This window comes from Pseudochaenichthys georgianus, chromosome 1 (assembly GCF_902827115.2).
Source record: "Pseudochaenichthys georgianus chromosome 1, fPseGeo1.2, whole genome shotgun sequence".
NCBI lineage: Eukaryota > Metazoa > Chordata > Actinopteri > Perciformes > Channichthyidae > Pseudochaenichthys > Pseudochaenichthys georgianus.
The window spans coordinates 45,242,473-45,264,790 of NC_047503.1; the positions used below are offsets into that span (position 1 = coordinate 45,242,473).

At 41.3% G+C, this 22,318-nt stretch overlaps 2 protein-coding genes across 2 annotated transcripts in view; both read left to right on the forward strand.

Moving 5' to 3' along the window:
* The first annotated feature begins 7,139 nt into the window (after positions 1-7,139).
* On the forward strand, positions 7,140-14,708 carry LOC117453133 (transcription factor Sp2-like). Its single transcript, XM_034092014.1, has 4 exons — positions 7,140-7,247; positions 8,243-8,421; positions 9,715-9,908; positions 11,232-14,708. Exons 1-4 carry the CDS (start codon positions 7,140-7,142, stop codon positions 11,330-11,332), a joined length of 582 nt encoding a protein of 193 aa, XP_033947905.1. The 3' UTR covers positions 11,333-14,708.
* Positions 14,709-16,658: 1,950 nt separating this feature from the next.
* The window catches only part of abcc10 (ATP-binding cassette, sub-family C (CFTR/MRP), member 10), a 54,076-nt gene continuing 48,416 nt past the window's right edge, over positions 16,659-22,318 (forward strand). The window contains 5 exon segments of the mRNA XM_071204166.1: positions 16,659-16,712; positions 17,513-17,724; positions 18,113-18,603; positions 19,718-19,992; positions 20,076-20,342. Coding sequence (XP_071060267.1) covers positions 17,549-17,724; positions 18,113-18,603; positions 19,718-19,992; positions 20,076-20,342 — 1,209 coding nt within the window. The 5' untranslated portion in view covers positions 16,659-16,712; positions 17,513-17,548.

Sequence of the window (22,318 nt, forward strand, 5' to 3'; positions counted from 1 at the left end):
CCCTACCTACACTATGTGTACTAATAAATAACTAGGGTAACTGCTATCTGCTTCACTCATGGTATCATTTTGATTTGAGGATTTGTAGCCTATGCATTGCTGTATATACGATCAGTTTTACAATGATTTGGCCTAACTTGACAATCCCTCGCCGAGATGAAAAAGTTATCTTTCTCAGGCTTTTGATTTGTTTGCTTAATCATGCCTTTATTCCAGCTATGTGATAGCTTTAATTCTGATATTAACACTTTTGTTGATAAACAGATGACCAACATTAGACCTACTGTACAGTATTCACATCATTTCCTTTAATGTCTCGTGCTTTACAGAAAACATTGTTGCTTTTTTTTTGAGATATTGAAGATTAACTGACCTTTTTCCTGACCGTTTGAAGTCAAATGTGTGCGGGGGTTCCTTTTGTTTAGATAAATACACCAAGCTATTGTAAAATAAGCTTTTTGGTCAAATTAGCACGGTGCCATCGGACAGCAGGTACCTCTGCTTTGAGTTTTCACTGTTTCAATACATGCTAAACAGCTTTGACCAAAAAGCTAAAGTCAGATTTATTTACTTTGAAGCATTTTCCTCAAAGTGCTTCACAAGGGGAGACAGATAAACTTAAGCTTACATGCAGGTGGCCAATATTTGGTGTATTTTTTCAAGAATGTGTCTAAAGACATGCTATTGGGGGACGGATAGACAGAGCGTACTCATATTTATGTTTGTATTTCATGTCTGCATAATGTAAATACAGTGTGTGTCTGGTAGACACCGTAAATGTAGGATATTAAAACCCAAAAGTTAAGCTGCCTAGTGTTGTGGTCGGCGTGTCCGGCCTGAAGGAAACAGACTTTGTACAGTGTGTAAGGAATAAAATATAATGTGACATTGTATAGCTTCATTCCTGCTTTGTATAGGACTTCGAGATCTTTTTTTATTGAATTAAAGATGCCTTAGACAGCTGCTCCCAGTATTCAAAAGTAGTCTAATTCCAGGTAACAACATTTGTACAATTATTTTATGTTTTTTAACTTCTGTTACATGCTAATGTAATGTGCACTAATTTAAAATCCCAGGTTCCTAAATTTGTAAATTTGATCTTCATTGTAATTCAGTTGAATGAGATTTTCCAAATTGAGACATTTCTATTGGTTGGTTTCGGTGAATGAAATGCGTCTCCTTCTCTGCAGCCATGTGTTTTGTTTGTTTGGAGAACTCAGAGAACCAGCAATTCCTTTTTTGTTACGTCTGTAAAGTTGCTGAACATAAATGTTGCTCCTTTTCTACAGTCACCTCCCTTAATAAAGAACTCCAACTATTTCTGCTGCTGCTTTCATTTGTTCCGAGTCCCATTTTAGCATAAAGGGGGCGAAGCCTGCGAGCTAGTTCAGGCAGTCAACTCGAGCACCAATGATACACTAACACGTGACGCACCTCGTCCCTCTGACAACCAACCAAACACATTCTCCTAAACATGCCGCTCTATTGAAGCTGCCAGGTCTTCCTGCCTCCTGCCACTGCTGGGTTCACTTGCTACTGCTGCGTTCATGTTCCTGCTGCTGTGTTTCATGTTGCTGCTCGTCTGCAGGGAGATCAGTAAAAAGAGAATTGCAGAATTTCAAGTGACTAGTTATAAAAGCATGTAGGCCTACAGTAACAATTTTAGCAGCAGAGTTAAAAAATGGTCTGATCCTGGCGATGTTCCTTAGGTCTTATTTAGTGGTCGCTTTATTAACATTTTGACGTTTTGAGTATTTCCATTCTGTGGTACTGTACTCAATTTAAAAGGGAAATATTGCTCTTTCTGCATTTATTTGATACTTAGCGTTACTTAAAGTTACTTTTTACATTAAAGGTCTGTTACCTTTATTGGTGATTGGCTAATGGTTACACAAGCTGAACTCATCGAGAAAATACAGAGAAGGGCAACGAAGCTGGTTCCAGAACTAAAGGACCTACCATATCAAGAACGACTGCAAAGTCTTAAGATCCCGAGTATGTATTAAGGAAGGGAGATATGATCGAAGTTTTCAAATATCTCCACACCATCTATAAAACATCATGCCCACTACAACGGGATTATAACACCAGGACTCGTGGACAGTGCCTCAAGTTGAAGAAACAGTACTCAAGACTGGCTATCCGCCGCAACTTTTTAACTGTCTCAAGTCCCGCCTCGACCATTACTGGTCAAACATCACCTTCACTTTGGACTATGTGACTGTTGCCAGCATCCATAGTATATAAAGAACAGTGATCTACTTATTTATGAGCGACTAAAAGCCCTTAGGCCTATTACAGCCGTATCCTATTGATTGAAGCCACAACATCGTTATGACATCATAAAGTGGCCAAAATCTGATCAGCTCATCAAAAAGATCAAAAAGAGAGAAAATCTTTGTTCCTGAAACTTTCAGAGTCTCTTTCCACAGAGGGGACACATGTTGATGTAGAAGAGACATGGAGAAGAGGGGACACATGTTGATGTAGAAGAGACATGAAGAAGAGGGGACACATGTTGATGTAGAAGAGACACGAAGAAGAGGGGACACATGTTGATGTAGAAGAGACATGGAGAAGAGGGGACACATGTTGATGTGGAAGAGACATGAAGAAGAGGGGACACATGTTGATGTAGAAGAGACATGAAGAAGAGGGGACACATGTTGATGTAGAAGAGACATGAAGAAGAGGGGACACATGTTGACGTAGAAGAGACATGAAGAAGAGGGGACACATGTTGATGTAGAAGAGACATGAAGAAGAGGGGACACATGTTGATGTAGAAGAGACATGAAGAAGAGGATTTTTGCATAATAGGTGACCTTTAAACAAAAAACCCTTTGTATGAAATCATGCAGTGCTATAGGCTACAACTCATCTACTGAGTATTACACAAAGTATCTTAAATTATCTTAAAAGTAATACAACTACAATATACTATATTCGATAATATTACAACCATTGAGCATAATGCATACTTTTACTTTTGATACTTTAAGTATATACTTTGAAGATAATACCCATGTACGTTAACTTAAAATACGATCATCTATTGGTCTCACAACAGCAAATAGGAAAGGGAAGCATCAGTAGAAAAATGCACTTTTTTCAATGGATTTTCACTGCTGGACTTTAACTAATGATAAAGCAATTTTAAGAACATGGTGTTTATACTTTTGTAGCACATAAATACATAAAATAACAAGTACTGATGCTTTACATTTGCAAAAAACCAACTTTTATTTTGAAAATCCCAGAGTGCGTCATCAGAAGGGACACAAGTGTTTCCTGTTAGGTAGATGACAGCCGGTAATATGTAAGGTTTCTTATCTTAATTATCGTGCATCGATAGTGTATTTAAGTTATATTAAGTAGTGGTTAGATTCGTTAGTGTTTCATGTACATATTGTGCGTGTTAGCATTACAGTGTCGCTTAAACAGGGGGATAATCTGTATGCTAAGCTAACTGTTAGCTAGCTAGCCTCATTTGTTTACATGTGTAGATTCATCTTTCATTCGGAAACACCTCCATCTTTCTGTCGTTTTAACACGTTTTTCTGTTCCTTAAGTGGTTGAAGGCCAATGCTGAGTCACATGTATGATGGGAAACTATTAACACATATAAATAAAGTATGATTTAGTGTGTTATCTTACTTTGTAACTCTGGCTTTTTCCTAGAAAAGTGTTACATGGCAATGGTTTCTTGTATTTGTAGAACATCCAGTTTTGGCTATTGGGACAATACTGTTTAATTAAAACAGGAAACAATTAAAAAAAAGAAGCAAATAAGACATTTGGAGAGCAGTTAATGTATACTACTCTTGACAAGTTTGTAATATCCTGCCCCATTGCTTGATTTGGTTGGTCGGTCATGTTTTTGGTCGGTCATGTTTTCAAGTTGTAGAAAGTCCCTCTCCTTCTAGATATTATCTTGAATATACTAAAAGGGTTAAATATGTACCCAAACCTGACGCATGTGGTGCTTTAGAATCCATCCATCCATCTATCCATCCATCTATCTATCCATCCATCCATCCGTCTGTCCGTCTGTCTATATATATTTATCCATCTATCTCCCCCTTACAGTTACCCGTATTGTTTTTGCTCCCCAGGTATTTTAAAATGCCAGCAGTTAGATATTTTAGGGATGGGGCTCTTTGGTCCTGCGGAGCTGGTCTCAGGTCTGTGTCGCACAGACGAGCAGAACCCTTCCCCGTGGTTCAGGATGGAAACATCATATGAAAATCGGTTTACATTTGAATAATTAAATAAGTATGTGAGCATAACCAATAACCCACCATAGCCAATAACAAATACATGTAACGTATTTTATTTTTGTTGTTCATTCATATCTTATTTTACTATTTTATTTATGCATATGTTTTATTAGAGCCGGGACTCGATTAAAAAATTAATCTAATTAGAGGCTTTGTAATTAATTAATCGAAATTAATCGCATTTTTAATCAAATATACATATTTGACCTGAGAACAGTGAGAAGCAGTTTTCACATGGATGTGACTCCAGGTGGTCGACAGTCGAGTGCAGTCCAGTGAGCCAGGGAGCTGGTTATCTTCTCAGACGTGGACTCACTTATCCTGGCCCTGAAACCAGTCATCTGGTTGAGTGTGGGTTGGGTCAGGGTGTGGTTCCTTGCACTCGGAGTCGGGCTAACGTCCACGCTAGCTGCTACATGCTAGCTGCTACATGCTAGCTGCTACATGCTAGCTGCTACATGCTAGCTGCTACATGCTAGCTGCTACATGCTAGCTGCTACATGCTAGCTGCTACATGCTAGCTGCTACACGCTAGCTGCTACACGCTAGCTGCTACATGCTTTGCATTTAGGTGATACTTTAGGCTTGATGTGCTGCGGTGATATGCACATTCTTTCTTGCATAATTTGCACACCACCGTGCTCTTGTCGACGCTTCCATCCGTCCGTTTGTTAAAACAAAATGTCCCATCCACGGGGCCGACCAAAGCGGTCTCATCAGCTTGTTCGTTCATGTTTGACTATTGTTCACCGTGGTTTGTTGTTGTTCGAAGTCCCATGCTGAAGTCATGAACGTTAGTTGGTGCTCCAGTATAAATCGGTACGCCGAAACTCATCCAGTGAGAAACGTTCCGCTGTGCAAAAATAAGTGCGATTAAGTGCGTTTAATTTTTTGTGTAATTAATTAATCTTAATTAACGCGTTAAAGTCCCGGGCCCTAGTTTGTATCTCTCCAGTTTTAAAACGATATGTCTGGTTACTGTCCTATAGTTTACATTGGAATGATTTAAAACCTGTTTTATCCCAATAATTATAAAGGAAGTGCCTTGGAAATATGTGTTTTACATAAATTGTGATCAAACCGTTGAGACCCACTGAGATAACTTAGACTAAAGTGAACTATCTCACAACTCGGAGTCCTTTACCTCACTGAGCTGAAGTATCAGCCTCAGTCTGATGGAGAGGAAGGGAGCACAACAAGTGTAGTCTGCTCAAACAAAGAGAAGCCATCATGGCTGGACAAAACAAATACAATGTTTAAACTCTTGCTTTCTCGGTCACTATATTCATGGTACCATTGACCACGTTGCCTCAGGACAGTCGGCTCACGTAAGCTACAGTGTAGAAATGACATTCTTCTGACCTGAGCTCCTCCACAATGCAACATCGATATCAAATACAAATAAAAAGTAGAATGCAAGATGACGAACAGCTGAATGTTTACGGGGCACTTGACGGAGCTCGGGGTGTTTAATAGTCGTATTGCCTGTGGGATACATCTGTCCCTGAGTCTGGTGGTTTTGGTCCGGATGCTACGGTACCGCCTGCCGTATTGCAATATGCAGAACAGCTGGTATCTTTCATCAGATTTAAATCCTGAATGTCCTCCTCCAATAGGAGAGCAACACGATAGGAAAGGTATCCCAACTGCAGCTGTGAGCATGGACAGCATGTCTGATTACCTGGAAGAGCATCAGGACTGTTTGAGGCAATGTGATAGCTATGTGATAACATGATGATCCAGTCCTCTATGGAGAGAGACATCAAGCATGCTCATTTCTGACGTGGAGCTAATCTGACCTGGGAGGCTGTGGCTCAGTAGATAGTGCGCTGAACTTCGAATCAGGGGTAGCAAGTTCGAATCCCACTGCAGTCGCATGTCGTTGTGTCCCTGAAGACACAGTGACGTGTAATGAACTAAACATTGAATACTGCTTTATTTTCCTTCCATCTTTTGACTGATTTTGAAATTTGGAGAAAAAGTCAGAATTTGGAAAACTCAGTATTTGTTAAATGAAAGATGTTCAGTTGGGCCAGATTTTATAACTACAAAATTCTGCTGGGCCAGACATTCAGCGGCCTGTAAAAGCTTTATGACTGCGATGAAAAAACATGCCATTTGTATTAATGTTCATCGAACAAAGGCACGTCTCAAGTGCATAAAAACAGACAAATCAGCATCAAGTTTAACAGAATCTGAGGCTTCTCAAAGTGCATTAACAAAAGTGCACAGTTGTAGCATTTGCTTGCTTTAGGTTATTTATTTTTTAACCAGGCACATCACGAAGTGCATTTAACTGAATACAATAATAGCAGTCTAATAAATGTCCTCACAAACTAAATAAAATTGGATACATATGACACATGCACATCATTAACAAACAGTTAAGGCTCCAAGGTGACACAAAGAGGTAGCAATACTATGTTTCACTTTTCAAGTAATAACAAAAAAACTCGTACGTTCTGGTCCCATTTGACCCAGACACGTTACAAAGTGCATTTAAATACAAAAAGAACTGTCAAACCCTTCAGTACACCAAACCCATAACGAGGGTACGAAGATATGAATGAACACGTCTACTCGCTGACTTTCTCAAAGGGAGAAGTGACATTTCTAGTTTTGAACAAGAGCAGTGATTTTTGGCTCATAGGATGCAATGCTGAGACATATGGAGAAGAGTGCCGTCAGCCAGGGAGCAGCGAGTGCTACTTGTGATCGAGTTCATGTGTGAAAAGCTTCACTCACATGTGCATGTTGATCCAAACATACTGAGCACACAGGTCGCTACTTTCTGAATGAAGGGAACTGCTGTTTGTTGACATCACTGACAAAACTTCGCTGGCCCGTTCGTGCGCTGCCATGGTTACGGATGACTGCATGTCAATAGGCTCCAGTGTAAATGTCCCCTCGTCGATGCAGGGGACCACTTCCTCTGCTCTGGTGGACACGCCCCCCTCTATCGCCTCTGTGGGCAGAGCAAGTCCTCCAATCCACCGGCAAAGTTCTCTTTCAACCTCGCAATGAAATCTTTGTGCCGGGGATGTGATGTGTTTGTGGAGCGTCGGAAAATGCAGCATCCGACCCGTACTCAAGTCGGTCGTGGAAAAGGTCCAGCTTGACTTGGGCAATGACTCGCGCATCTGCTCCACAAGATCAATGACCGGGTTGTCTCTGTTTACGCTTCAGAGTTGAGAGAGACATGTTTTAGAGTTGCTATCATAGGACCACCGTTGCTAGCAGCACTAGATGCACTTTCAAAAAACGTGCTGCGTTGTGGTTTGGTGGTTTCTATGCAACGCGGAGTGTTGCGTTCATGGTCTGTACTAGTGTAGGAATTTGGCCGCGGGAGGCTGGGTCACTTGGGAGTTGGTTCTGGGCCGCCTCTGGCCCGCGGGCCTTTTCATACCATGGACCACTTAACCAATAAAAAAACACTCGCGGACCACCTAACTCCACAAATATCCAAAAATTATTATTTTTACAAATCGCCTGAAAATAGAACAAACAAGTGGCAACATGTGTGATGAAGGTGTTTATCTGGGCTATTTCATGCAATCGAAAGTGAAACTTAAGCTCGCTCCATTGCGGAGATATTCCCGCGAGAGTGCGGAAAACTTAAATGTATTTATTTATTTCAAATGTGAAATGTTACCAATATACTCACGGACCACTAGGGGGCGCTCACGGACCACCAGTCGTCCGCGGACCACACTTTGAGAAGCACTGACCTAGAAGAACCAGTATTCCTCCATCTTGTGACTGAGTAACTCCCTCTCTTGGATATCAGCATGTGAAGGACACTGCTCAGGAAACTAGTTGATGCTCTGTGTGTGATGACTCCTTCCATCTGGAGAGGATCACAGACACATGGATCCAGATGTTGAGGCTCAAGCCGGAGGACCAGGGAGATTTTTCTAACAGATCCAGGTGTCTCTAACTGTGTGTGTGTTTGTGTTTGTCAGGCCAGCAGCACCTCACAGTTCAGGCGATACAGGGGTGGAGGCCTCCAGCTGGCAACGTCTCCGGGCCAACCCGCCCTCCAGATGGAGCAGACGCTGACCCTGGAGCTGCCCGGACAGCAGGGAGAGAAGAAGAGACGCATGGCCTGCACCTGCCCCAACTGTAAAGACGCAGAGAAGAGGTGAGAGAGTCAAGAGACGGACGAATATGTGCCTTGAATTACACTTTACACTTGCCTGGAAACATTCATCTAAGACACATCACTTTTTATCGCTTTTATGAATTGTCTTCTTTAGTTTTTGTTTGTTTTTTTAATTATTATGTCCTAAATGCCTATGTGAAGCACTTTGAATTGCCTCTGTGTCTTCGTCGCCCGTCTACATCCATCCCTCTCCCCCACTGCCGCAGAAACCCCCCATCCCCGCTTTCATCACCTCCCGTCTGGACTATTGCAACAGCCTCCTCTGTGGTCCACCTGCAACATACATCCAGAACTCCGCCGCCCCGCCTACTCACCCACACCCGAATCCGTGAACATGTCACCCCCGTCCTCATCAAGCTCCACTGGCTCCCCACCCCCCAGAGCACCCAGGACAAAATCCTCCTGATGACGTACAAAGCCCTCCATAGCCTGGCCCCATCCTACCTGACTGACCTCCTCCACAGACACACTCCCACTCGCTCGGCTGCTGCCAACCTCCTGTCCCCCCCCCCCCACCCGGACCAACCTCAAGTCATGGGGCGGCAGAGTCTTCTCCGTTGCTGCACCCACCCTCTGGAACTCACTACCCCAATCCATCAGAGGTTCTTCCTCCCTCACCGCAAAAACTTCACTCAAAAACCCAGCTGTTCAACACTGCATCCAACCATTCCCCCCCCCCCCTATTTTCTGGATATCTTTTTATATTTTTCTTTGGTTTTTTTTCTCTTTCAACGCGTCTTTGAGTGTCTAGAAAAGCGCTATACAAGTATCATTTATTATTATTATTATTATACAATAAACTAACCTCGAACTGTTTTAGAATAATATGGATTTAAGGGAATATTTAAGGGTGTCTGGGGCTAAGGGGATAAATGGGCGTCCTGTCCAATTACAGAGTCAGTGAGTTGATCAACCTGGTCGAAATGTGCTTGGGAGAGATACTTAACTTAATAATTATAATTAGCTAAATTATGAAATGTAATTATAAAGTAAAAACATTACCAACTGGACATGGCTATAATGGACAGATTTAAGTTACCTGCTAAAAGACATTTTGTGAACTTGTCATATCTTAGTGATCTACTGACAAAAACATAACTACAAATCTTATTCTTTGTAAGTTAAGGTACTAAAAATGTAAATGTTTTGCATGAACAGAACAATTTACGCTTTTATGTCCATTTTTATCTCAAATCCATTCACCTTTTGAATGCTCAGCTCGACCCTGATGTAAATATATCTCACTTCTCACCGTGTGTTTACGCTCTGCAGGCCGGGGGAGATTGGGAAGAGGAAGCACATCTGTCACGTCATCGGCTGCGAGAAGACGTTCAGGAAAACGTCGCTTCTCAGAGCTCACGTCCGGCTGCACACCGGAGAGAGACCCTTCGTCTGCAACTGGGTTTTCTGCGGGAAGCGATTCACACGCAGCGACGAACTGCAGCGGCACGCCAGGACGCACACAGGTCCGTCTGCTGGACACTGAAACACTTGTGAATACACTGAATACAAACATTCACTCCACAATATGTCTTATACATATACTAAGCACATATAGCTGGTCAAATCAGTTTTGTTAATATGCTCAAAGAAAGTTGGATGCACAAAGGTCCGTCTGCTGGAGACACTGAAACACACACGTGAATACACACATTCCCTCAATATCTCTTAGTATATGATTGATTAAACTCTAATGTTACTGCTCAGGAAAAGACACAGGCCCTCAAAAATGCCATGATAATATTGGTTTTATTGCTTACCCTTAAAGCCCCTGTCACACTGTCCCGAAGTTGACACCCGATGGACACACGAATATGGAATTGTGAATTTCGCACGAAGATGGCCCCGAACCACACACGAAGGCAACATTTACATTACATTTAAGACATACAACTGCAACGAAAGTAACACAAACAATTATGTTACAGTACTATGATACTGTACTGATATATTCAGACTCTATTCTTTACTTTCTCCGTCTTTATATGTAGAATATATTACGTTTTCTCCGTCATGTTGTTGTTTCCATAGCAACAACAACTTCCTGTCAACTCGCCTTCAAAAGAATATATTATATCCTTTTCAGTTTCACAGAACACAAATTGGGTTATTTACATAATATGTTTACATGATTTTGTTGTGCAATAAAACAAACCCGATGGACCCACGATAAAGGAAATGTTCAAATTCGGCTGTGATCGTAGCGACATCGGGCCGTTCGTGAGGGCGTCTTAAGCCATCGTATGACCGCCGGTGGAGTTTCTCAGGCTCCGGCAGCAACTTCGTGAGCGGTGGCAAAATCTTTGGCATGCCAAAAAATTGCCGAGGGACCTTGAGAGGGTTCATTTTCGTGTTGAATTCGTATGTCACTTTTGCCCTTTGTAAGGCCATCGTGAGGGCATCGTGTTATCCTCGGTGCCATCGGGCATTCGCCCCGATCAGAGTGAGTGTGAATGCCCGATGATAACACGAAGATGACACGACTTGACAAGATGCCCTCACGAGTGCCTTACGAAGTTGCCGCTCACGAAGTTGCTGCCGGAGCCTGAGAAACTCCACCGGCGGTCATACGATGGCTTAGATGCCCTCACGAACGGCCCGATGTTGCTACGATCACAGCCGAATTTGAACATTTCCTTTATCGTGTGTCCATCGGGTGTCAATTTCGGGACAGTGTGACAGGGGCTTAAGGTAAAACGTTTATGAAAATGTGTTTGAAAGCTTGTCCCTATGTTCTCTGTGATATTAAAAACATTATCACAACCTTTTTCTGTTTGTTTCCCCAACAGGAGACAAGCGCTTCGAGTGCACCCAGTGTCAGAAACGCTTCATGAGGAGTGACCACCTGACGAAGCATTATAAGACTCACATTAACACCAAGACCCTGTGAGCTGCTGCCCAACGTTTACACAGACAAACTCTATGAAACTAAAGACTGTATTAGAGGACGGAGGGGCAGAGGAGACGATACCAAGGGAGTGTCTGTGACTTCTCCCGTTATGGGAAATACTCCAAAAAAAGTCCCGATATCCTCTCTCACTCTGGACACTGTGTAGCGTGGTGTACAAATAAAACCTTCCTAGTGGACTTCAGACGGATCCAGCAAACGTATGAATAATAGTTTTATGTATCTTTTTTTTCCTCGATCTCCGACTGACCGTGCAAAAAATGATGGGGATTCAGGCGCTTATTTGCTTATTTATAAACCTCTCTGGATGAAGATCATACATGTTATTATTCAGACGCCAAGACCACAAGACTCTATATACAGTTCCCCTCTTTTTGTATTTTTTATTTCCCCCACTTGGTTTTTCACTTGTTTGTAGTGAGTAAGAGCTCCCAAAAATTGGCTTTAAAGCACCAAAAAAGGCAAAAATAATACAATTGTTTTGTACATTTCATGAAATATGTTTTACCTCAATGAAATGGTAATAAGTGGTGTTTAAGTTATTTGTGTTTTAGCAGGAGTGTCTGCTGATTTAAAACCTGTAAATCCGCCTAAAAAACAGTTAAACACGAAAAATGAACTCCCCTTACAGACTTTTGGAAACATTTAGAAGTTTACATTGGCTATTTTTTAAAGTGTGTGTATTCATACTAATAAACATAACATTATTAATGATAATAAACTAACAATTTTTTCATACAATTGTTAGAAATTCATTCACAAATATGTAAACAAATCTTGACATAGAAAAAGAAATGAGACGCAGAAGACTATGTAAAGACAAGGACTAAAAACAAAACAGCAGAAATCTTTCAGTCTCTGGCTTAGAAAAAGTTTTCATATGCAGTCGAGGGCCAGAAGTCACTGAGCCTTTAAAAAAAAAATGTATATTTCAAAATCAACTTCAAAAGAAACTGGCAAAATAGGGAAATCTGAGCAGTTTAGTAATATATTGGTGAACATCCAGCTGGAAATTATACATATTGTAGTCCAAATACAACATTAAGGACACATATCAATGTCAGAAAACGTTACAAAATAAATTAAATACATTTGGCTTAGTCTGAGACATGCAAGATTGAACATTACATTTCAAGTATTGACCATTTTGGTCAAGATTAAGGAACATTTCGACTTAAAGAAAAGCTGGTTAATGGGCTTAAGTCTTCTATTATGATTAGGTGTAATGTCACAAAGTTCAAACATATAATTAGAGAATGATGGAGGACCCAGGCTTGATCCTTGTGGAACACCAACTATGATTATACCAAATGTTCTGAGTGATTGGTCAGTATGTTAATGATATAAAAGCAGGATGTAATCTATTACCAACTTCAAGGAAATTATACTCTCTTATTATTAATGGATTCATTTAGAGGAAACGGTTAAGTATCATGTTTTGTAGGAGTTTGTGACTGAATCAATAACTTGATGGCCAAGGAGAGTCATTATTTCACATGTAAATCAATGTAAACTACCTAAAAATATCTTCTTTTTTAGAGAAGTACCGCAAAAACTTTCACATTTCTGGAATACTTTTGAATTCCCTGTGTTGTCAAGGGGCTGAGTTTTAAACCCTGAAACAATAATTAAGTATATAAACTAATAATAACAAACTATCACAATAACTTTTATAATAAAGTTTGAGAAATACGGTCAAAGAGGTCTCTTAAGTCTCCAGGTGCTAAGGATTTAATTCAGTTCAATATGAGTTGGTTTTCCATCTTCGATATTACAAAAGGTACGCTTACGTCTAGGGCTGGGTATCGAAGTTGTCATTTATTGAGATTTCTAATATTTGGCCAAGTTCATTCTCAGAACTTGTTCTTTATCACACATCTGGGTGGTTTTAACACAGTTCTCTGTTAGCTTCTTGAATGGCTGCTTGTGTTTTTAGACATTTTATTTTAACATCGGACCGGAAATGTTTTTTGTTTGTTTTTTATTCAAATGTTTCTACTTCATCTTGTTAGGTATAAAAAAAAGAATGATACCCAGCCCTACCTACACTATGTGTACTAATAAATAACTAGGGTAACTGCTATTCTGCTTCACTCATGGTATCATTTTGATTTGAGGATTTGTAGCCTATGCATTGCTGTATATACGATCAGTTTTACAATGATTTGGCCTAACTTGACAATCCCTCGCCGAGATGAAAAAGTTATCTTTCTCAGGCTTTTGATTTGTTGCTTTATACATGCCTTTATTCCAGCTATGTGATAGCTTTCATTCTGAATTAACACTTTTTGTTGATAAACAGATGACCAACATTAGACCTACTGTACAGTATTCACATCATTTCCTTTAATGTCTCGTGCTTTACAGAAAACATTGTTGCTTTTTTTTTGAGATATTGAAGATTAACTGACCTTTTTCCTGACCGTTTGAAGTCAAATGTGTGCGGGGGTTCCTTTTGTTTAGATAAATACACCAAGCTATTGTAAAATAAGCTTTTTGGTCAAATTAGCACGGTGCCATCGGACAGCAGGTACCTCTGCTTTGAGTTTTCACTGTTTCAATACATGCTAAACAGCTTTGACCAAAAAGCTAAAGTCAGATTTATTTACTTTGAAGCATTTTCCTCAAAGTGCTTCACAAGGGGAGACAGATAAACTTAAGCTTACATGCAGGTGGCCAATATTTGGTGTATTTTTTCAAGAATGTGTCTAAAGACATGCTATTGGGGGACGGATAGACAGAGCGTACTCATATTTATGTTTGTATTTCATGTCTGCATAATGTAAATACAGTGTGTGTCTGGTAGACACCGTAAATGTAGGATATTAAAACCCAAAAGTTAAGCTGCCTAGTGTTGTGGTCGGCGTGTCCGGCCTGAAGGAAACAGACTTTGTACAGTGTGTAAGGAATAAAATATAATGTGACATTGTATAGCTTCATTCCTGCTTTGTATAGGACTTCGAGATCTTTTTTTATTGAATTAAAGATGCCTTAGACAGCTGCTCCCAGTATTCAAAAGTAGTCTAATTCCAGGTAACAACATTTGTACAATTATTTTATGTTTTTTAACTTCTGTTACATGCTAATGTAATGTGCACTAATTTAAAATCCCAGGTTCCTAAATTTGTAAATTTGATCTTCATTGTAATTCAGTTGAATGAGATTTTCCAAATTGAGACATTTCTATTGGTTGGTTTCGGTGAATGAAATGCGTCTCCTTCTCTGCAGCCATGTGTTTTGTTTGTTTGGAGAACTCAGAGAACCAGCAATTCCTTTTTTGTTACGTCTGTAAAGTTGCTGAACATAAATGTTGCTCCTTTTCTACAGTCACCTCCCTTAATAAAGAACTCCAACTATTTCTGCTGCTGCTTTCATTTGTTCCGAGTCCCATTTTAGCATAAAGGGGGCGAAGCCTGCGAGCTAGTTCAGGCAGTCAACTCGAGCACCAATGATACACTAACACGTGACGCACCTCGTCCCTCTGACAACCAACCAAACACATTCTCCTAAACATGCCGCTCTATTGAAGCTGCCAGGTCTTCCTGCCTCCTGCCACTGCTGGGTTCACTTGCTACTGCTGCGTTCATGTTCCTGCTGCTGTGTTTCATGTTGCTGCTGCTCGTCTGCAGGGAGATCAGTAAAAAGAGAATTGCAGAATTTCAAGTGACTAGTTATAAAAGCATGTAGGCCTACAGTAACAATTTTAGCAGCAGAGTTAAAAAATGGTCTGATCCTGGCGATGTTCCTTAGGTCTTATTTAGTGGTCGCTTTATTAACATTTTGACGTTTTGAGTATTTCCATTCTGTGGTACTGTACTCAATTTAAAAGGGAAATATTGCTCTTTCTGCATTTATTTGATACTTAGCGTTACTTAAAGTTACTTTTTACATTAAAGGTCTGTTACCTTTATTGGTGATTGGCTAATGGTTACACAAGCTGAACTCATCGAGAAAATACAGAGAAGGGCAACGAAGCTGGTTCCAGAACTAAAGGACCTACCATATCAAGAACGACTGCAAAGTCTTAAGATCCCGAGTATGTATTAAGGAAGGGAGATATGATCGAAGTTTTCAAATATCTCCACACCATCTATAAAACATCATGCCCACTACAACGGGATTATAACACCAGGACTCGTGGACAGTGCCTCAAGTTGAAGAAACAGTACTCAAGACTGGCTATCCGCCGCAACTTTTTAACTGTCTCAAGTCCCGCCTCGACCATTACTGGTCAAACATCACCTTCACTTTGGACTATGTGACTGTTGCCAGCATCCATAGTATATAAAGAACAGTGATCTACTTATTTATGAGCGACTAAAAGCCCTTAGGCCTATTACAGCCGTATCCTATTGATTGAAGCCACAACATCGTTATGACATCATAAAGTGGCCAAAATCTGATCAGCTCATCAAAAAGATCAAAAAGAGAGAAAATCTTTGTTCCTGAAACTTTCAGAGTCTCTTTCCACAGAGGGGACACATGTTGATGTAGAAGAGACATGGAGAAGAGGGGACACATGTTGATGTAGAAGAGACATGAAGAAGAGGGGACACATGTTGATGTAGAAGAGACACGAAGAAGAGGGGACACATGTTGATGTAGAAGAGACATGGAGAAGAGGGGACACATGTTGATGTAGAAGAGACATGAAGAAGAGGGGACACATGTTGATGTAGAAGAGACATGAAGAAGAGGGGACACATGTTGATGTAGAAGAGACATGAAGAAGAGGGGACACATGTTGACGTAGAAGAGACATGAAGAAGAGGGGACACATGTTGATGTAGAAGAGACATGAAGAAGAGGGGACACATGTTGATGTAGAAGAGACATGAAGAAGAGGATTTTTGCATAATAGGTGACCTTTAAACAAAAAACCCTTTGTATGAAATCATGCAGTGCTATAGGCTACAACTCATCTACTGAGTATTACACAAAGTATCTTAAATTATCTTAAAAGTAATACAACTACAATATACTATATTCGATAATATTACAACCATTGAGCATAATGCATACTTTTACTTTTGATACTTTAAGTATATACTTTGAAGATAATACCCATGTACGTTAACTTAAAATACGATCATCTATTGGTCTCACAACAGCAAATAGGAAAGGGAAGCATCAGTAGAAAAATGCACTTTTTTCAATGGATTTTCACTGCTGGACTTTAACTAATGATAAAGCAATTTTAAGAACATGGTGTTTATACTTTTGTAGCACATAAATACATAAAATAACAAGTACTGATGCTGTTTACATTTGCAAAAAACCAACTTTTATTTTGAAAATCCCAGAGTGCGTCATCAGAAGGGACACAAGTGTTTCCTGTTAGGTAGATGACAGCCGGTAATATGTAAGGTTTCTTATCTTAATTATCGTGCATCGATAGTGTATTTAAGTTATATTAAGTAGTGGTTAGATTCGTTAGTGTTTCATGTACATATTGTGCGTGTTAGCATTACAGTGTCGCTTAAACAGGGGGATAATCTGTATGCTAAGCTAACTGTTAGCTAGCTAGCCTCATTTGTTTACATGTGTAGATTCATCTTTCATTCGGAAACACCTCCATCTTTCTGTCGTTTTAACACGTTTTTCTGTTCCTTAAGTGGTTGAAGGCCAATGCTGAGTCACATGTATGATGGGAAACTATTAACACATATAAATAAAGTATGATTTAGTGTGTTATCTTACTTTGTAACTCTGGCTTTTTCCTAGAAAAGTGTTACATGGCAATGGTTTCTTGTATTTGTAGAACATCCAGTTTTGGCTATTGGGACAATACTGTTTAATTAAAACAGGAAACAATTAAAAAAAAGAAGCAAATAAGACATTTGGAGAGCAGTTAATGTATACTACTCTTGACAAGTTTGTAATATCCTGCCCCATTGCTTGATTTGGTTGGTCGGTCATGTTTTTGGTCGGTCATGTTTTCAAGTTGTAGAAAGTCCTCTCTCCTTCTAGATATTATCTTGAATATACTATAAAGGGTTAAATATGTACCCAAACCTGACGCATGTGGTGCTTTAGAATCCATCCATCCATCTATCCATCCATCTATCTATCCATCCATCCATCCGTCTGTCCGTCTGTCTATATATATATTTATCCATCTATCTCCCCCTTACAGTTACCCGTATTGTTTTTGCTCCCCAGGTATTTTAAAATGCCAGCAGTTAGATAGTTTTAGGGATGGGGCTCTTTGGTCCTGCGGAGCTGGTCTCAGGTCTGTGTCGCACAGACGAGCAGAACCCCTTCCCCGTGGTTCAGGATGGAAACATCAGCCCCTGCTTCAACCAGCTGGTCCTGGGAGCGCTGCCTCACGCAGGGATGGCCATGTTCAGCGCCTGCTACCTCAGCATGCAGCGGTACGTCTAATATCTGCAGAGAGGGCGAAAGTACACACATCCTTTACTCGAGTAGAAGTACAGATACTCGTGTTTAAAAATACTCTGGTAGAAGTAGAAGTACTGACTAAACTTCTTTCCTCAAGTCAAAGTAAAGAGGCTTTGAAATGTACTTACTTAGTTATGTCGATGAAAATCTGAGGTCATAGGCTCCTCCAACAGTCCAACAATAGAACAGATAATAGTGCAAGTAAATAAAAGAAAATATAATATAATGGAAATAGTTTATATACAAGTATGATGAATGATGGATGTTCTTTCAAGAGTTCAGGTGTTTAACATAATGGCCACTATGGAATGATGATATTTATTTGTTATATATTTCAGTGTGTCTGTTCCTGTTTTGTAGACACGCCCCCCCCCAGACGCCGGCTCCCTGCAGCTGGACCCTCCGGTGTTTCTCTGCTCTCCTGGTGGCGCTGCTCTTCTCTTCAGATCTGCTCCTGGTGGTCCTCCTGCAGCGGGACCTCCTCCTCCTGGACCTCCTCTCTGACGGCTGCTCCATCCTGGCCTGGCTGGTCCACTTCGGTGCCCTGATGGTGCTCCAGAGGACCTCTTTCAGGAGAACCAGAGGACCTCCACTTCTGCTCCTGCTGGTCCTTCTCTCCATCCCAAACCTGGTCGTCACCTTGATCAATTCCTGCGACAGTCGGGAGTACTTAGACCTCTCGGAGCCTCTCGTGTTTGCACGTTTTGTTCTCGTTTCCGCCCGGACGCTGCCCCTTCTGGTTTATCTTTTAGCGTTTGCTTTCCCCTGCATCAGTGAGGCTGGATACTCTTTGAATATCAACGCTGACGATGGATCCCCTCTCATCACGGAGGACAACGAGCAGGATACGGGTGAGCTGGGTTTCTCTATGACCTAAGGCAGGAGTAGCTGAAAGGAATCCAGGACGCTTCTCGTCAAGTTAGCTGCCTTTATTAATACAATGATACGGTTACCAGGGAACACCGCTGTGGTTCCTCTCAGTCCCTGATCCACAGTCCTATACGCAGTTAGCTGTTTACCAGTTGCCTGAATGAAAAGAGAACGTTTCTCCATTTAACATCTTGTTTATATGTCTTCTTCCTATTGGCTGACGTCAACGGGGGCGGGTCCTGCTTCGTCTTCTTCTGTAGTCCTCAGTCCTCCTTATGATATTTTATTATACAATTCTTCTAATGTGTGTTGATCATTAAACACATAATAATATTAGTAATGCAGCGTCGATGAGTGAGAGTTGGAGACGCTGTGTTTAGTAACTGCACGCGTCATTCTCCTTATACTCACATACACGATCGTTAGGATAAATATCACTGGTCACCGGCTTGAGCTTCAGTATCAGGATCCATGTTATGATCCTCTCACCGTGTCCTTCACATGCTGATATCCAAGAGAGGGAGATACACAGTCACAAGATGGAGGAACACCGGGTCTGAGTTTTTTCTAAATTGTTTGGATTTTTTCTCAAAATCTCCAAAATCTGACTTTTTCTTAAAAAAAATTACTTTCTCGAAATTCTGACTTTTTCTCAAAATCTCAAAAATGCAACTTTTTCCCCCAAATTCTTACTTCCTCTCCAGATGGAAGGAGTCATCACACACAGAGCATCAACTAGTTCCTGAGCAGTGTCCTTCACATGCTGATATCCAAGAGAGGGAGTCACACAGTCACAAGATGGAGGAACAGAAAGCAGTATTCAATGTTTACTTCAGATTAGCTCCACGTCAGAAATGAGCATGCTTGATGTCTCTCTCCATAGAGGCTGAATCATCATGTTCATCACATAGCTATCACATGCCTCAAACAGTCCTGATGCTCTTCCAGGTCATCACACATCCTGTCATGTTCACAGCTGCAGTTGGGATACCTTTGATATCATGTTACTCTCATGCTGGAAGAGGACATTCAGTATTTTCACAGTAAATGATGTCCCTTAAAGTTCCGGGACAATATATCGACCCTTTCTCCCAGGTGACATGGTGGCGGAGGATGGGAGCGGCTGTGTTTCCTGGCTCTTCTTCCTCTGGTTGAACCCTCTCCTCAGACGGGGGGAACGAGGGGATCTGTGCAGACCAGCAGATGTGTATCGCCTCCCCAGGAAGCTTCGGACGTCTGTGGTTTGTCGAAACTTCCACCGGTGCTGGGAGTCCTGCAGACGCGGAGCAGAGGTCGCTGACGGGGAGGAGCAGTGGCCCCCGCCGCTCAGCCGGAACCTGCTCAACGGCACCTGGAGCTCAAACCACCAGGTGGGGCTGCAGCTCATGTACTCATGTACTTATACAACAAGCAGAGTTATTATCCTTAATATGATTCTGTCCTCTCTCCTCAGGAGGAACCCTTGGAGCTGCAGGGAGACGTCCGCCTGCTGGAGGTTCTTCACAAAGCCTTCGGGCTGCGATACTACCTGCTGGGCGTCCTGAAGGTCGTGGTCAACATGCTCAGTTTCTCCGGCCCGCTGCTGCTCAGCAGCCTCGTGAACTTCATGGAGGACGAGGAGGCTCCCATCAGTTTGGGAGTCTGGTGCTCTGTGGGACTCTTCATCACCACGCTCCTCACCTCCTTCCTCAGAAACATCTTCGTCTTCGAGGTGTCTAAGGTACAGTAAAATACATGTACAAGCTATAATACCAGTAAAGGTAGACATATCAGTGTTTCCCTCAGATCTGAAATGGGGAGGAGGGGGGGGGGGGGTTGAGGTGCCGTGCAACAACATGAACCTTTCTGTTGGTCGCTTGTTAGCAGACCCTTCACGCCATGGCAGAGCGACCAGGTGCAAGCAGGGCCCATAGTGATAGTCCCACTAACTGCTATTCTACGGACAACATTTTTATTATTATTATTCCGCCGACTTATTTTGGCTCTCTTCTTCTCCCGCATTGAACATCGCAGAAACTCCGTTCAAACATCAGCTCGGTCGGGAATCGATGGCTACTACTTTTCTAATTCATAACTTTCATAATTCCAGAGATACATCCCATAATGCATCACATTTTTAACATTGAAGTCAATGGAGGAAATCAACAAATCTTCATGCGACTTCAACTGTTAACTATTCATTCATACTTTCACTCAGAAACCTCATTCCAACTTTAAAATGTTACAAATCTTTCTGACATTATTCGTGTAAAACAACTTTTAAATCTGATTCTTACTTGTAGAGATATTAAACGTTGTTCAGACCTTGTTTTAGAGGTTTTCTTCACATTTTAACATTAACTAGAGTGCGTGATGTCACAGCTAGAGGGTAAGAAATCTTGAAATTTGCCTTCATATATTTTTTTAAAACTGCCATAATTCCGAAACCCTACATTCCTGAGACATCATTTTTCATGATAAACGTAGGAAAACATCTCGTAGCTTGAAAAATGACAAATAATTAAGCAAAATAATTGAACAAAATGCCTCTTGAGGGCCTGAAGTTACAAAAACGTTCAACATTCCTCCATTGAAGCCCATTGTAATTTCAGGCTGATATTTCCTCACGGTAGCAGCCGCACACCTTTTGTTAAACTGCCAAAAAGGCCACATTATTAACCCGAAACTACACAAAAATTACACTTCAGATACTCAACTTCCTTGACATGCTTCACGTTTTGAAATTTCACAGATATCTGTTACGGTTCTTCCACAAAACGTTCACATGTAAGAGGTTCATCTCTCATTCAGAACAATGGAAACCTGTGATCTCTACAGAGCTCGTTAGCTCAACTATAAACACCTGTGTAATGGAACACGATGATGTCATCACTCCAACTGACATGCAGCAGACTTCAACAGTCCAGCTGACATCTCAGAGACACACACACACACACACACACACACACACACACACACACACACACACACACACACACACACACACACACACACACACACACACACACACACACACACACACACAGCAGACTTCAACAGTCCAGCTGTGAAGACATCTACGGGACAGTTTTGAGATTTCTTCAAATGCCGTTGCCATGGCAACACAATGCTCGCCTTGAAACACGGTTTTCTCACAGCTTCAGTGAAAATACTCCAAACAGCCCAGAACTTCTCAGGTTTGATAACGATGCAGCCATCAATGCATCTAAGCGTAGTATGGGGTGTCATAAAATGCCGTTGCCATGGCGACAGACCACTCGCCATGAAACACGATGAGGCTGTAAGTCCAATGGACACGGTCCAATCGTCCCCCAATCTTCACTTGTATATCACCGGTCCATGCCTCAACAGCTCTACGCCAAATCTGAGATCTCACCATGGAAACGCATCCCTCGCCATAAAACATGATGTCGCTATAACTCCTATGAAAATGTTCAAAAAGTGCTCAAACTTCGCGTGTGCTAACAGTCCAGCCTTGAAGACATCTACAGGCCAGTTTTAAGATTTCTTCAAATGCCGTTACCATGGCAACAAAATGCTCGCCTTGAAACACGGTTTTCTCATAACTTCAGTGAAAATACTCCAAACAGCCCAAGACTTCACAGGTTTGGTAACGATGCAGCCATCAACGCATCTAAGCGTATTATGGGGTGTCATCAAATGCCGTTGCCATGGCGACAGATCATTCGACATCAA